The 17,525-nt window shown below is 40.8% G+C and overlaps 1 protein-coding gene across 3 annotated transcripts in view; it reads left to right on the top strand.

Moving 5' to 3' along the window:
• Positions 1-1,299: 1,299 nt before the first annotated feature.
• The window catches only part of DDX59 (DEAD-box helicase 59), a 17,939-nt gene continuing 1,713 nt past the window's right edge, over positions 1,300-17,525 (top strand). The window contains exons 1-7 of one of the 3 annotated variants that reach the window (XM_019502056.1): positions 1,300-1,354; positions 5,933-6,771; positions 13,462-13,629; positions 14,388-14,477; positions 15,100-15,351; positions 16,061-16,213; positions 17,162-17,290. In XM_019502056.1, coding sequence (XP_019357601.1) covers positions 5,944-6,771; positions 13,462-13,629; positions 14,388-14,477; positions 15,100-15,351; positions 16,061-16,213; positions 17,162-17,290 — 1,620 coding nt within the window. In that variant the 5' untranslated portion in view covers positions 1,300-1,354; positions 5,933-5,943. Of the gene's footprint in view, positions 1,355-1,418; positions 1,440-5,932; positions 6,772-13,461; positions 13,630-14,387; positions 14,478-15,099; positions 15,352-16,060; positions 16,214-17,161; positions 17,291-17,525 lie in introns of those variants that run through there. The other 2 variants (XM_019502057.1, XM_019502058.1) reach the window with 2 other exon arrangements.

Below are 17,525 nucleotides of genomic sequence, written 5' to 3'. Positions count from 1 at the left end.
TAAGAAATCCTCACCTCTTGCATGATTTCTGGACCATCACAGCTGGAACATTACTCTTACCCTATTATTGTGTTAATACCCAAATTGGAAGGGGATCTATTAGAACACACTATTAGTCTGGAATATTGTAAAATGAATTTGTAGGCTCCCAGCCTCTTTTGACAACCCTCACCTCACTGGATTATGGACTCAAAAGTTGGATCCTGTATCTTCTAAGGACTCTTCTGAGCTCCTGGGAAGGTTGGCTCTCCTTGCTGGTTCAATCAGCAAGAGAGAGGCAAGCTCTCCATGGGGGAGGATTCAGGACTGTAGGTTGTAGCCGTGTTGGTCTAAGGACATAGGCAGATAAGGTTCTTTGGGTAAATCCGATATCTTTTATTAGACCAACTCAAATAGTTGGAAAAATTCTTTAGCAAGCTTTCAGGCACAAACATCCTTTGTCAGGCTGAGGAAGTGTGATAAGTGTGTTTGTAGCCAAAACTTTAAGAAGAAGAATTTTTCCAACTATTTGAGTTGGTCTAATAAAAGATATCGGATTAACCCAAACTCAAATACTTGGGAAAATTCTTCTTAACAAGCTTTTGGGTGCAAACACCCTTACTTCCTCAGCCTGACAATGACAAAGGGTGTTTGCGCCCAAAAGCTTGCTAAGAAGAAGTTTTCAACTATTTGAGTTGGTCTAATAAAAGATATTGGATTTACCCTAAGAACCTCATCTGCCATGGGGGGATTTACACTCTGTAGAATTTAATACATTAAATATGGGCGAGTGACAGCTTGCTGAGCTGGGGTACTGCAGGGAAAGGCTTTACAGGGATTGCCTGCTGGTTACAGAGATTGTAGCAGCAATTGTAAAGTCAGCAGCAGCTCATCTAAAACCTAGAGAAGAGTAAAACAGGGAGTCCTGTAAAGCCGGTGTCTCTGGAGCCGGCCGTGCCTGGGGCAGCGGCCTGCTGCCAGCCCGGGGCAATTTGCAGGGCAGCGCATCCTCCAAGCAGAGATCCCAGCAGCCTACCAAGTGAAGCACTGAGAACCGCTGTTACCAGGCCACCTTGTCCGCTAGCGATTCGAGGCCCGACCCCTCTTCTCTTAATAAAGCCGATGACACAGAAGGGTTTCAAAACAAAACGGGAAGCTACAGCCGGACGGACCCCTAGAAACGCTACCCTTCCCCTTCCACGCCCGCCCGCCCGCGCCACTCTCCTGCTCCCTATTCTCCGCGTCCCTTCCCGTCACGTCCCCGGTCTGCCAGTGCACTTTGGTTTCCTTCGCCGCCCGCGCCGCCTTTAGCAGCTCAACCCTGCGGCGGCGCCGCCATTTTCTCAGCCGAGTGCGGGGCGGCGGGACGCTCCCGGTACGTTACGTGACGTTGCGTTCCCCAGCAACCGCTCCCTGCGTGTGGAGCGTCTCTGGGGCACCTTGCGGCCTCTGCGGTGCGGGTGCGTGGCCGCGGGCCGGCCTGGCAGTTCAGGCCGGCGCCCGGGTTGGGGCAGGAAGGGAGCTGGGGAGCAGCCACGGGCCGCGGAGGTCGGAGCCCGGCTGGGCCGGCGTGTGTTGCTTATGCTGAAAGATGCAGCCTCCCTCCCCAGCCGTAGAGGATCACAGGGCTGGGAGGAAACTGAGCATCATTGCCGGGTCTTAAATCTCAAACGATTGCATTCGAACCTCGAAATCCTCTTATTTGTTGAAAAAAAACTATCATACGCTAGAAATTATGCAGATCAATATGTAAATAAGAATGCAAATTAGCCTTCTTATTTAGTTTCTATTGCTCACTGTAAGGGTCAGTGAGAGAGAACCGGGTCATCCAAGTTGAAGCATTTATTTTGAGGCAAGCACTCACAAGAAATTGCTGGCAGCAAAATACCTGGCAGGGGAAATGACATGTGTCTGGGTTCACGAAGGCAGATTTCTTTAAGCATTCCTGGGGATAACTGCTGGTGTGGTTTAGTATCCGCCGAGGTGTTGGGGCTTAAGTTGGCTTTATGGAAACGGGAAGCGCCTCCCTAGCTTGCTTCTGCAGCCCTATGGCTGAGGGCAAGTGAAACTTGGGGGCATCTGAACCCCAAGTCTCTGGGCTTCGGCATGCACATAGGATGCCGGCCAAAAGATGTTGGAAACATCTGGAACCCCTGGTGGGGATAGAAGATGTTTGTCAGTGGTAGGGCCATTTATGGTTCTGGACTGACTCATGGATTTGGACTAGATTTAGCTTGGAACATGAAAAATTTCTTGGGAAAAAAAAAAAGTTGGCTCAGATTGAGTATCTTGGCCTCTTGTGGGCTAAGATCAAGTGGGGGCATCCGAATCCCAAGATTTCCGGGCTTGGGCCTGCTCGTAGGAACCCCGCCAAATGATTTGGAAACATCTGAGCCCCAGGTGGGGGTGGAGGGTGGTGGAATTTTGCCGGTAGTAGGGCCATATAGGGTTCTTGAATGACTCACAGATTTGGAATTGATTTGGCTTGGAACGTGAAACATTTTCCATAATAATAATAAAGTCTGGCCTTTTGGCTCAGATCAAGTGTAGACCAGATTGGCTTCTCGGCTTTGTGTGGGCTAAGATTAAGTGTGAGGGCAACTGAATCCCAAGACCTCCAGGGCTTGGGTCTGCATGTAGGATGCCTGCCAATGGATTTGGGAGTATCTGAAGTTCCGGGGTGAGAGCCTGGGATGGAAGATGCTGACTGGTTGTAGGTCGTACATGGTGTTTGGAATGATTGAATTCTGCCTGCTTAATTGATAGGATTTGGAACTGATTTGACCTAGAACATGTAATATATTAATAAAAAAAACCAAACAACCCAAAAGTTGTTTAAGACCCCCTGAGAGTGACTTGGGTTTTACAAATGCTGTATCAATTTACTGCCTCAAAATTATTGTTCATTTTGAATACTTTTACCATTATTGATTGTACATTGTACAATGGTTGAAATTATTGTACAAATACAATAATTATCATATACCTGGCAACACGGGAACTGAAATGCAATGTCCATGAGGCCCAAGATATCCTAGCTGAAATCACTTGGTTTTCATCTGAAATGCCTTGGGGCTTACATGTAATTTTAGGTCTCTTGGAAGAAAACATCATGTTTTTGTCAAAACACAGACGCTGTTTATGAAAAAAGTGGCTGACTTGAAAAGATTTTCAAGCTAAAGGACAGAGTATTCTATCCATGTCATTATGCTGTATAGCATTACTTACCGTTGACAGCACACATCTGTTGTATATGTTTCCTTAATAATTAATATGGCTTTAAAGGGATTTTATAGAGGAGGAATTGGTTTAAATGCCAGTAAAGAATTAATATTCAGAGGTTTTGTTTCCATTTCTGTTGCTGATTCACTGTGTGGTTGACCTTCACAACCTCGTTTAAACTATTTGTGCAGACATTTTTCTGATTGTATAGAATTAGGGCAAAGAGTCCTTTATCTGATGTCTATATTGTAAGATTTACTTAAACTGCTTTGAGGTGTGTAAGCATAAGGTTCTGCATATGCACTGGATATTTTTTTATAGTAAGAGAATAATATATTGTAAATAAAATGTAGGTAGGCATACAAAAATATTAATTTTGAAAACATATCAGTTTGCTTTGCATACAGGCATACAGACTGTCTGACTTTTGAAACAAAATGCCAAAGCAGAAATTTTAAGAGATCATGGAGTGAAGTCAAGCACTAGATAACTAGAAAGTTCAGAGTACCAGAATTTTAGATAGTGCATGCAAACTTAAGTCTTCTGCAAGCACTAGATCAGTGGTCTCCAAAGTGGGGTGCGGAAGACGATCCATTGGGGTGTGGGAAGAAAATATTAGAACTTCTATTTATATTTATATTTATATAAATATACATATACATATATTGGGGGTGCATGCTCAAAAATTTTTACTGATAGGGGTGCGTGATCAAAAAAGTTTGGAATGCCAGAAATCAGGTAACTCATTCGGTCTTGTTCCTTGTGGATAGGTAACACAAGACTGTCTATAACTGATTTTACACAAATTTCAAGTCTTTGCTGTAGAGCTTAGTGATGTTTCAGCTTCTTAAGAAATTATATTGATTTTTAAGCAGATTATAAGCAAAACAACTCATGTTTCTGTAACCCCAGTTTTGGAAGCAACTAAACTTTCCAAAAAAGTCAACTTGAGGCACACAATCAGAATGCAAAATGTCATTGCATTTGTTAAAACTTTGGCAAAGTAATAACCAATTGAAACAATGTCTACTAATGGAAATGTTAGGTAATGTTACACATTAGGTAAAATCATATATTGGCTATAATTATTTTTAACATGATCCTTATTTTTAAATATAGTTTTGCATGTTAATAGTGTTTTTAAAACCTGTAAGTTCATATGTATTTTTGTATTCAACTAGCCCAATAGGGTGAATAAAATCTAGGCAAAGTTTTTTCACATAAATTATTTTCAGTTTTACATTCCAATATTATAAAAGCCTAAGTCTGTCTGTCTGTCTGTCGTGCTTTATTCACGCTCTGATCAGAATGCGAATAAGTGTTTGAACAGGAGCTGGTGGCGGTGGAGCGCTGCCATGATGGCAGGGACACGGGATTGGGGGCAAGGCCTTGCCCGCTCTCCTCCCCGGCTCCCTGCAGGTGAGGGCAACGGAGCGGATGGAACAGGGGGAGCCCTTGCATGAGATGCTTACAGGGAAGGGGGGTGGGATGGGCCTAAATACTAGGGGTGCACCAATAAAGATTTTTTTGTCCGATACCAATGGCTGATTATTAACCAGCCATATTGGCTGATACTGATCCGATTGTCAATATGCATCCTGGCAGCTTGGAGACCAGCATCTGGCCGGTAACTCTGTAGGGAGGAATGGGGTGTGGTGGGGGCAGGTTGCCTGCTGTACCCCACCACTGCCTGGCACCCCACCCCCAGCTGCCCTGAGTGCAGCCTTGGCCCAACCCCCGCTCCAGGAAGGGGCTGGCGCAGCCCCCAACCTTGCAGGCAGGCCTGCCCTCGCTCTGTGCACAAATATGGGGGGTATGTGCCCCCATTCCTCCCCCGGGGGCATGCACAGCGGTGGGAGCTGCCCACCTCTGTGTACCTGGACAAGCCGCCTATACCCTGCCCCCCGGCCCGGCTGGGCATTGCCTTACCTAGCCCCAGCCTCGCTCCCTCATGATGAGGGCCTCGATTTACACCCTGCCATGCCTCTTCCCTCCACAGACTTATCAGCAGGAGGCTGCTCTCCAAGCTGCCAGGCTGCATTACTGGCTATACACATGCATGTTGCATTTATCCATGACATTGTGAGCCAGGTTGGCCAAAAAAAGCCAATTGCCAATAACGTTGTTTTTTCTTTTATCGGTGCTGATATGATATGGACCAATATATCGGTGCACCTCTAGTAAATACTCAGCACCTGAAGTTTAGGCTGCTGCAGAAGTCCTGCTAGCCCAAAGTTAGCTTGAATACATCTTCTCTAGTTTTAGTCTTTGCATATTTGGATTACAGTTTAAGTATACCCACAGGGATAGAAGGATGGTAATAAGGATGAAGGTGCCAAATGAGGTGAGAAGTGTCAGATTCCTAGTAGGCAATTTGGTCTGAATGTGATTAGGTAATGGGAATGCAGATAATAGGGTGTCATGCTGTTTGAAATAAGAATCAGTTCCATGTTCAAGGTGGAAAGTTTAGTACTGTGTATCCAGATGACATCACAAGGTTATTGGACATAAATATTTTCAATTCTGGTGTTATAGAAAGGCAAAGAACTGTCAAGTGTATTGGCCCCTAAGGCTTTTAGTACTGCATTCTGAGTTAAAGCAACTCTTAACTAACTCTTGGGTACATGGGATATGATGAGTCAGTGTCTTGCCATTTAGTTATTTTTCTTGGTTACGCTATTACCGCTAAGACATAATGCACTTTTAATAATTACAATTTTTTTCTTCACAGACTACAGAACAATGTTTGTGCCAAGGTCTCTCAAAGTCAAGAGGAATGCTGACAATGACAAAAGCTGCACTGCTAAGAAAAATAAGTCCTTGTCTGGAGAACCCTCCTTAGAGGAGGTTACAGACTTTAGTGATGTTAAGTCAGCTATTAAAGAAACTTCTGCTTCTGGACATCATTTATGTAAAACAGTAGAAGAATGCGCAAAGCCACATACTTCTCCATGTTCAGACTTTCACCTGGCTGATACATCTTTGGGAGGAGACAACCAAAATGCTGATGGAGATGGCTCTAATGTGGAAGAACCCATAAAATCTTTTAGCAAATCTCAGCGTTGGGCAGAACCTGGAGAACCTATATGTATCATTTGTGGTCGGTATGGGGAATATATCTGTGATAAAACAGATGAAGATGTTTGTAGCTTGGAATGCAAAGCCAAACACCTTTTGCATGTTAAGGAAAAAGAAGAATGGCTAAAATCTGATGGGGTTATGAAACCTGAATCTCAAAAAGAAACTTTGCTTGACATCCCTTATGTCTATAAAGAACATCCCTTTATTTTAAGTCTACAAGAGGACCAAATTGAGAACCTTAAATTGCAGTTAGGTATTGCTGTTCAGGGTCAAGGCGTCCCAAGACCTATTATAGAGTTTGAACACTGTGGTTTTCCTAAAATTTTAAACTATAATTTAAAGAATTCAGGTTATGAAGTTCCAACCCCTATCCAGATGCAGATGATTCCTGTTGGACTGTCGGGAAGGGATATTGTGGCCAGTGCAGACACAGGATCAGGAAAAACAGCGGCCTTCCTGCTTCCAGTTATTATTAAAGCTTTGGAAGAGGTAATGAAAGTTTAGGTATATTTTCAGAAGAAATTGGCAAAGTATAATGACTCCAGAGCCCTCAACGTAATTTACAAACTGCAGCAATCTCTAGTGAAGCTCATTGGTTTATTTTGCATTTTAAAGGGTCTTTATATTTCTAATTAACATTTTCTAGTTTAGTGGACAGGAAATATAATTTGTTCACTGGCATTAGCAGATACATAGTTTTCTTTTGTTCTTAGAAGTAACTTTCTGAAAGTACATTTATGATATTTTTCCTAACTATTTTTTCAACCTTTTGGGTACTTTGTAATTGCAGCTGATATCCCATCATTCATTGTTCAGTGCCATCATATATGTGGGGGTGGTAAAGAGGTTTCTGGCATTCATTCAGCTTCACAGTTTAATCTTCCTGAGATATCTTAAGACAGCAGCTAGATGACTTCAGGGAATAAGATATTTTTAAACATTTGAAACACATTTCTGTGCTTATTGCTTCCTACACCCTCACTGGTGGGAGGTGGTCAGTATGTGTAGCTCAGTATGCATTTCAGTAGTTTTCCTTTTTGCTTGAGTATTAATCTTGGGCATTACCATACAAGATAAGTTAAAATAGACTAACCGACTGTTTAATGTTTCATAACTGAATAATGTTTCATATTGCAGATCTTGAAGTACTGGGTGATCTTTCATACAATTATATGCCTCAGCTCCAATAAATTTTCAATGTAGATTATTCTTTGAACACTAATATTTTTATAGCTTTAAATTCACCTGTCTATAACCAGATTTTTTGTTTTTCTTTAACATACTATGACATACATATAGCCCAATGACTTTGCTTATGCCTTCTGAGAAACTTTAGTTTACTTGTCATTGTGCTATTAGGATAGTAACTATTGGCCATTATGGGTGAGAGTGGAATGGAAGCAGAATAGTTTTTCAAGTACTGCTGGCAGTTCTGGGTTGGACAGTTCCTAATGCACCAGAATCTTACTAGAATTTTCCTTCAAATGGGAGAAGATACTGAGTGTTTTAACCATATGTTTGCATAAGCCTAGAAATTATTTTTGGGGCTGTAAAGGGGAAGAATTAAGCTTGGTAAGTCATTGACTATGCCAGTACAATGTCTTCTCTCCCAGCTACCTTTTATTGTCATCAGTGACGATCCTTCATGATTGAGGATTATCACTCTCATGGGTCAAGTAAAGGGTTGTAAATGAGTCCATTGATGGCTAAAAAGGCCGATTTTTAGAGCCACAGACTCTCTGGCAAATACCACAGGTGGTGGTTAAAGGGAGGGTCGGACCATGGATTTCTCAGTCTTGTTTCCTTTTCTTCTGTTTCTGTTATTTCTCTGCCTCCAGGGAGAGATGGTTTTTCTCAAAGTAAGATGTACCCTCTCTCACAAGGCATCGCCATGTAGCCCTGTCCCAGGCTATTTTTTTCCCAAGTTGTGGTATCAATGCCACACTTCTTAATGTTTGCCTTGATGGTGTCCTTGAAGTGTTTTCTCTGGCCTCTGCATGTCCTTTGTCCTTGGATGAATGGGGAGTATAGCAGTTGTTTTGGTAACTGTGCATCAAGCATGTTCATGCAGTGCCTTGTCCACTGCAGCTGATGTTGAATAATCAATGCTTCCATACTAGTGGTAGTATCGATGAGACACTGGCATTTGTGCGACAGTCTTCTGTATGTGCACCAACAGCGCAGTCATTGGCATACTGAAGCTCCACAATTGAAGCTGAAGTAACTTTGGTTTTGGCATGGAGGTGGGAGATTGAAAAGGTTCCCATCCATCCTGTACTCCATGCCATATGGAAGATGGTCATGGATGAGCATCTTTGACTGCAAGAAAGTTCGAAAACAAAAGTGGGCAATCATGCAGCCCTGCTTGATGCGAGTTCCAGTTGCAAAGGGCTCCGTAGTGGAGCAGCTGTATAAGGTGGAAACAGTCACGTGGTCATGAAGGAGTATTAAGATGGTGATAAATTTCCCTGGGCAGCCAAGCTTTGATTAGCTCGTCCATAGAGCCACATGGTTAACAGAATCAAAGGCTTTGGTCAAATCAGTAACGGACATATACAGTTCCTGGTGTTGTTCTTGTCATTTTTCCTGGATCTGCCGGGCTGCAAAATCATGTCCATGGTGCCTCTTGGTGGCCTGAAGCTGCAGAGAGATGCAGGAAGGATTTCTGCAGCAAGAGGGAGCAGTTGGTTAAGCAGAATTTGAGTGAGGCTCTTCCCAGTGATGGAGAGACGGGCGATACCTTGATAGCTTTCACAGACAGACTTATCTCCCTTTTTAAAAATAATGACAACATTGGCATTCCTTAGGTCAGCAGGAGTTTCCTGAGTGTTCCAGATTGTATGTGGAGCTTGTTGGTCATAGTTTCCCCACCAACTTTGAAGATCTTTTGTTTTTCGTCATGTTTTAGTGCCTGGTGGATTCTTCAGAGGTTGGTGGACTGGCAAGTGCTTCCCTTATTAGATGCTATGGGATAGATGTGTTTTCAATTTGGGAGCTTTTGGTAGTGCTCCTTTCAGCAGTTTTTTATGGATTCATTGTCTCTGAGGAGTGTACTGCTTTCTTCAGTTTTAAGTGAGGTGAGTCGGCTAGAGCTTGGTCTGTACGCAGCCTTGATTGCCCTTATTAAGCTCTGCATGTCGTGATTGTCAATACATTGTAGGATTTCTTTCACCTTTTCTTCCCACCATTTTTTAATTTTATTTCTTGAATCATCCTCAGGGCTTCAGCTTTAAGCTGTCAAAAAATTCCCTGCTTCTGACTGGGTGTAGGATGGTTTTGCCTGTCACAGAAAGCTTTTCTCTTCAGGTTGAGAAGGTCTTTGAACTCAGCATTGTTTTCATCAAACTAGTCCTGATGGCATTGGATGATAAAGCCAATTGATTCCGTGTAAGCCTCATACATGGTCTCTTTTAGAACTTGCCAATCTTCCTTAACACAAGTGTTATCATTTTCAGTCCTAAGATTGGTGAGCTTCTTTCTAAGATTTGTTTGGAAGGCTTTGTGGTGTCTATGTATCTGAAGGCATTTGATGTTGTACTCTCTTTGGACTGATTTGGGTTTCTTTTAATGTTTCAGTGCAACCCTAGTGGACATGTTTCATCTCACTAAGCAATGATCGGTCTGGCAGTCATTGTCTCCTCTCATAACACGTGTGATATGAACGTTTTTTACATCACATGCTCTTTTGATGACTTAGTTGAGGAGATGCCATCTTTTCGAGCTGGGGTGTTGCCGTGTTGTTTTGTACCTGTCACGTTGTCTGAAGATAGTGTTAGTAGTGATAAGGGTCATGCTCTGCACATTTACTGACTAAGAGGATGCCATTGGAATTAGCCTTGCCCACTTCTTCCTTCTCAGTGGTTCTCTTCCACATGCTAAAGTCTTGGCCAATTCTCGTATTGAAATCTCCAAGGAGGAGGATCTTATTCTCTTTTGGGATGATAGTCAGGATTTCATCAAGGTTAGTGTAAAACTGTTCTTTCTGTTCTTCCTCAGCATTGAGCATTGTGGCACATGCAAGGATGATAATAACAAATGAATTGTTGGTCAGTTGAAGGTGGAGAATCATAAGCCAAATTCCCTGTTAATACCATCAGGGAATTTGGTCATTCAGCTAACAATCTGGTTCTTAATGGTGAAACCAGTGTTGTGTATTCACCTGTTGTTTGCAGGTTTCCCTTTGCAAAAGAACATATAGCCACCCCATCCTCCCTCAGATGGCCTTCATCTGCACGTCTGGTTTTGCTGAGAGCAATGATATCGATGCTGTATCGTGAGAGTTCTTGGGCGACAGCAACTGTTCTGTGTCCAGGTCTGTCACTGCTTGGGTTGTCTAGTAGAATTCATACGTTCCAGGATGCAAATGACATTTTTGTATTTTTACTTCAATTTGAGTGATTCCCCTGGAAGCGGCTATCCAGGTGGGTAAGATAAAGTGGGACCACCTATGTTTGGGGCACCTTTTTTTAGCTCCCTCCCCATGTGGGGTGAGCAGAGGGGATCCTAAAAAGGACTGCTGAGTCATGATCACAGCTGCGAAGTCACCCTCCTGTCCCATTCCAAGGGTGAATCAACCAACATGCGACTGCTGTGTGTATGTGGATCTATAACTAGGAACACCCAGCAATCGTTTCATCTGTCCCTGTTGCCACTCGTCCATCACTGCAGGACTTTGTAGAGGTTATGGGTATTAGTAATTGGTTATTGTGGTACATGATGGATCCAGTGGGAGAAGCCTGCATGTGATTTGCTTACTGCGCTTTGGCAACCACACGGATCTTGATGGTGGAGAAACCTGTGTCCAGTGGCAAGGAGATCCAAGACTGGGGTTACTTTTCCACTGCAGCTTTCATCTACCTCATAGCCATTGAGAAGCATGCCCTTTTCATCCACCTGCTCTACTGCTGAGGTCTTTGTTGTGTTGGACTGCTCTTCCTGCCCCATGGACTGCCACCTTGACAGAGTGGAGAGGCTTGCATGCATTGATGACCCTAAGAGCAACACTGTCAGGAGTTTTGTACTCCTAGCAGGGTCACTCATGGTGGTAAGGTCAAAGGTGAGGTATCAGATGAAGAGCAACCTTTTATAGGCATATTGCAACACACTCTATGGCTATTGTAGCCCTGAAGTTAGGAGTAGCCATGGAATGGCTGTTGTTTTGTCCTGGGCCTCTTGAGGGTAAAGCAAAGGGGTGATGACAGTATAAGTTTACATGGATTAATAAAGACTCCTGTTTTTTTTTTTAATGGTAAGCAGTATTTTGAATAAACACGACAGTCTACCAAGTAAAATAGATTTTTCTTTTTGTAAATAGTCTGCTCCTGGTAATGTTGGGGAAAACAAGCTAGATAAATATTATTTTTAGAATTAGACAATTGTAGACATTCTTATTTTACAGCTGTATTATTTATACTGTAAAATAAATGAAATTACAGTTCAGCATGTTGTCATACTCGTGCAAATAGTAATCAAGATAATTCTGGTTGGTTAATTCCTGGTTCTGTTATCTGTTGATGTTGGAGAAAAATAATGATACATCTAAGAGTGTTGTTTTCTCGTGTTAATTCCTGGGCTGCCATCTTTCTTTGGTATATACTTCAAAATTAAGGAAAGCAATTAAAGGAAGATCTGAATTAGAAGCATGTGAAAGTGAAAGGTTTAAATGGTAAAAATAAAGATAAACCATGTAGGTGACACAATCTGTTTTGATGTTTTATTAAAATGTAAATTCTGGGTCTTATTTTCACTGACATTAAGGGATTGCTATACCATTGGGCAGTGTAAAGTAGTTCTGAACTGAGCAAAAATTGCTTTATACCAGGGGTGGGCAAAATGCAGCCCAGGGCTGGATGTGGCCCGCCAAGCCATTCTATCTGGCCTGCGGGGACCCTAAAAAAATTAGAAAATTAATATTAATCTGCCCTGGGCTGCCTGTCATGCGGCCCTCAATGGCTTGCCAAAACTCAGTAAGCGGCCCTCCGTCCAAAATAACTGCCTGTCCCTGCTTTATACTGATGGTCAGAGCTGGTTAAATTGGACTTAGTGAATGAGAATTATATCTCTTTTAGATTAATATTGGGGTTGTTTTATTTTCTTTTAACTAGTTTGCTTTAGGCTGTATTCAGCAACGTACTGAAGCACATGCATAACTAAGCATCTGAGCTGTACCACTGAAGTCAGTGGGCCTCTTTACAAAGGCCTTGGGGTGGTGGTGGGGCACTTTAATTAGAGTGGCTCTTGGGAGCTGCTCTAATAAAAGAACCTGCAGTGTCTTGTGTATTCAGTGTCCCATGCTTCAAAATTGCGGCGGAGGTGCTTTAATTAAAGCTCGTTTGACAACCTGTAGTTAAAGTGACCCCACCACCATTTTGAAGCATGGGGGTGCTGAATACATGTGATGCTGAGGCTGCTGGAGTGTTTAACTGAGTCTGCTCCAACGTGTTGGGCATGTGGATAGGTACCGAAAAAGACTGCCTTAAAGTAACTAATGTTCTTCTAATTGGGGCCTCAGCTGTCCACTTCCTCCACTGACATTACTGATACTGTTGTACAATTTTCAGTTTCAAAACACCTTACAAAATAACACTTACGTCAGGAAGGGAGATATGTTTGATTATTTTTATTTTAAGCAAAGAGGAAAGTGAGGTGAAAGGTTAAATAATTTGCCCAGAGGCACAGAGGGATGTGGGTGTTAGGGATGAGAGAAAATTCAAGTCACATGCTTAGATAATACTTCTCTTCTTTTTTTTGTTTTACATTTTCAAGCCAGAAGCATGAACCGTTTTTTTACTTTTGCAGTACATAATTCAGTGCATTACTAAATACTCAGTGATAGTTGCCCACAGCTGAAAATGTCCACGTTTTAAGACCCATTATCAATTGCTGTCCACTGGTATAAGCTGTTCCACATATTCTATAACTTCTTGATAAATTAAAACAACACTGTGACAATGCAAGCACAGTTGCATTTAGTTTTGTTTGTAGAGGCTGAATGTTTTGGGGATAGATTTCTTCACTAGGTAGAATTACAGCTGCAACCCCTGACTCTCTATTCTGTCTGTGAAAGGATGATGTCACTAGCTATATAACTGTATTCACTATAAGGAGATTTGTGTTGAGAGGTTTTTGCCTAAGAAAGAAATAATTCTATCTTGGACAGAAGCATTCTTTGTCTTTTAGATTAAAACACCATCTGCACTTATTCTGACACCTACAAGAGAGCTAGCAATTCAGATAGAGAAACAAACCAAGGAGCTGATGACAGGTCTGCCAAACATGAGGACAGTTCTCTTGGTTGGAGGTTTACCGTTACCGCCCCAGCTTCATCGCCTTAAACAAAGTGTTAAGGTAAGAACTGTTATATGAAGGAGTCTTGTGAAGAATGCTCTTTTTAAGTTGTGCACAGAATGTGAAAACTATCTGAAGACTCAGTCTTTGACTTAAATGAGAAGTGCATATTTTACACAGTGAATCTAATCTCTTACAAGTAAAGATTAGCTCTTGATTATTTATAGAATATTCAATTCTTTATAAATGAAAATAATTTTATGTACCTGTTTTGAATGTTACACATCGGGGAAACACACTTTTGAAATCAGGGAAACAAGCTTTTGAAATCTAGAAATATATTTATGTATTTTGCAGCTTTCAAAGAGTAACATTTTCTGTTTTCTTAAATGAAGAAATATAATTTACAGTAGAAAGCACATTAGTTCCTTGACTGAAGGATATGTTCTTTTTCTGGCACAGCACACAGGCATTAATAAATTCTGTTAGAGGACTAAAGATTTAATTGACTTTCAGATGTACACAATTTTGGAGAATCATGTACTTGAAACTCTGGAGTTTCAGTTCTTTTTTGCCTTGACACTTGAATTAAAAAAATGTTTATGATTATATTAATGTGCTGTCCTTCACTAACTTGCCCATAATAGTCATTTGTCCATGATAATAATGGTTTACATCTTGAAATTGTATCCTCAGATGCTTGTGTATGTTAATGTAAAATATGGTAGTATATTTTCAAAGATGTCATATAAATTGCACACAATTTTTAACTGACGTTAACTTAATTTTTCTAATGTTATGTTGCTTTCTTCTTTTAGGTTATAATAGCAACACCTGGAAGACTCTTAGATATTTTAAAACAAAGCTGTGTTCAGCTCCATGATATAAAAATCGTAGTTGTGGATGAAGTAAGTTTAGATGCATTTAAATACTGAAATTGGAAGCAAATGTTATCAAAATCTCATGAGAAGTGGCAATTATTAAAGCATTCTTAGTAGTACAGTTATATAGTAGCACTTAAAAATACAGGCCCTGATGCAGTAAAGCACTTAAGCAAGTGCTTAACTTAAATATGTGTAGATCCAGTGACTTCATATGACTGTGCCATGTGCTTGATGTTTAGCATGTAGTTTAGTGATTTTCTGGATCATGGACATAATACCTTTATAAGTAGTTTAAGTGGGGGTGCTTGATTAACTCCATTAAATATGCAAAATATTTATTTCCAGTATTAAAAAGTAAATGTATTATGTAAGAGATACCTGACTGACACACACTGAAGGCTGTAGTTAGTGTCCGTTACTGATTGCTGGAGCAAAGGCTCTGCCATGGTGCCACATCAGCATGAACAGGTCCAGTGATCGTCTGTGTCTCTTCTTGGCTGTCTTCTGACTCCCCAGAAAGAGAGCTCATATTAGTGAGATGACAGGGTCAGCACACTAATTGTTTTCTGGCAGTTAAGGGTGCTCTTTGTTTACTTAAAGATTTTTAGGAACAATCACGCTGTCATAAATTAATATCTTTATTTAGGCTGATACCATGTTAAAGATGGGTTTCCAGCAACAGGTGCTGGATATTCTGGAAAACACCTCCACTGATCGCCAGACCATACTGGTTTCAGCCACAATTCCAGTAGGTATTGAGCAGTTGGCAAATCAGCTTCTTCAGCATCCTGTAAGAATAACTGTTGGAGAAAAGAACCTGCCATGTGCCAATGTTCGTCAGATTATCTTGTGGGTAGAAGAACCATCTAAGAAGAAAAAACTATTTGAAATATTAAATGTAAGTATAGAATTTGGATTTTGTAAATATTACTTTGTAAATTATTATTATTGTTCTTGTTGTGTATAACAATTTAGATGGTTTTAAGTTAAGTCTTGCCTATTTAATTCAAGTGGATGTTTGTGAATGAGAGAGGAGGGGGGTGACATACAGCAGGTATCAGTCCCACTGAGTGTAGAAATGTTTCTAATATGGTGCCTATTAAAACAAAAAGGCAGGAGTACTTTGTCATTTTAAATGCCATTTGAAAGATTGTAGAGGAGCCTTAACTTACTTCTTTTGGCCACAGTCTAATGAAACTTTTCCAAAAAATCCAAGAAAAATCCCTGTGGACCTTAATCCTTTCACTATTTCAGGCTTTTCCCTTGAACTGTAGAACTGTTTTATTTTTTTTTTTAATGTCACAAATACTTTTGTATTTAAAATGCAATTTATTTAATTATGAAAATATTGCCTATTAATTTACAAACAGTTGCTCCTGTGTGTATCTTGACGCATACATGTTCACAGGATTATGGCATAAGTCTTGTTCTTACTTGGAATTTAGAAATCCATTTTTATGTAAATATGCTGCTTTATGTAAGTGTGCTTCTTGCAATATAATGTATCAAATATTAGAGTGAATGAATAACTAGAAATTAATAGTTGCTGTTGACCAGTAACAAATTGTAATTAAAGTAGTTTTATTAAATGTATTCTAATTTTACAGGATCAGAAACTCTTCAAGCCTCCAGTGTTGGTATTTGTAGACTGCAAGTTAGGAGCAGATCTGCTGAGTGATGCTGTTCATAAAATCACAGGGTTGCAGTCCATATCCATACATTCGGATAAGTCCCAAACCGAAAGAACTACTATACTGCAGGTTTGAATCAAGTCAGAAAGCTCTGTGTAACCATAAAATATTCTACTTTATTTTTAAAAAGATGATCAGTTTGAGTTAGTAAAGTAGCCACCTTTAGATGATCTACTATCTTGTAGTAAAGCTTCAGACTAGTACACAAAATTTGGAGTTTGGAATTGTTTTAAACTACAGACATTTTTTTTTTTCTTCAGAATGCTGTTTATTAGGGAGAAATAGGTTCTAATTCTGCCTTTTACTGCTGTGTTTTCACAGTGACTGGTAGAGTGTTTGGAGAACTGAAACAAAAGCACAGATTGCAGTGGCAGTAAAATTGATTCGTTTATTAATATACTCTTGAATATTAATATACTATGAAACTATTTATTGCTTGGTTTGAAATGAGAATTTAAATGTTATCTTCATTATGACTGTTTTTATTCTTTGCTCTTAACATCTTTTCAAGCAGTTTTCAGTGAATTTCCAAATTGTAGTTCTGTAGACCCTTATGAAATACACAACACAGAAGGGCAGGGGCAGACAGTGGTTTATTTTTGGGAGGGGATGTGTTTAATTGGAGCTTAGCTTCAAGTGTGGGCCATTTCCAATCTGGCCAGCACCGTTGCAGCCAGTCAGTGCTCCTCCCTGTCAGTGCTGCCACTGCCACCAGTCATTTCTCCTTGTTGCCACGCAGGCTTATTTTGCCTGGGATCATTTGACCCCAGCAGACTTCTTGCTCCTTGGGCAGGGGGCTGGACCCGATGATCTTGTGAGGTCCCTTCCAGCCCTAATATCTATGAAAATCCTTCATGTCAAAGCCCACTGACTGCTGAAATTCCCCAGGCTATGGGCTGCCGAACCCTAGTAGGGCATTATTTTTCTTCAGCAATTGAATAATCTTGTTGGGCAAGTTATAATGCTGCATCCTGTACCTCCAGAGGATAAATGTAGTTCTGGTTTTTTGTTTATCAGGGATTATTTCAAGCGAAGTATGAAGTTGTAGTAAGCACTGGAGTCCTTGGAAGAGGGCTTGATCTTGTCAATGTCAAACTGGTAGTAAATTTTGATATGCCCTCGAGTATGGATGAATATGTGCATCAGGTAAATATATCTGTGTCTTAAGTATTGTGCAAGTCGCTTGTTAAAGAACAGTACAACCACGAGTATTTGGTTTAACCAGGTTTAGGTCTTATTAATGCATCCCAGTGGATTCTTACATTGTTGGTGTGCTAGCTCTACATATATTGAGTTTTGGCTTAGCCATTTATGGAGCTGATGCAATTGTCTGACCAATACTATAAGTAAGGCAAATTTCTCCCATTTAGAGGGAGACATT

Source organism: Gavialis gangeticus, unplaced genomic scaffold (genome assembly GCF_001723915.1).
Source record: "Gavialis gangeticus isolate Ggan-Ray unplaced genomic scaffold, GavGan_comp1, whole genome shotgun sequence".
NCBI classification, from domain to species: Eukaryota; Metazoa; Chordata; order Crocodylia; family Gavialidae; genus Gavialis; species Gavialis gangeticus.
Note: the sequence above shows the minus strand (reverse complement) of the source record. Positions and strands in the feature narration are given on the sequence as shown.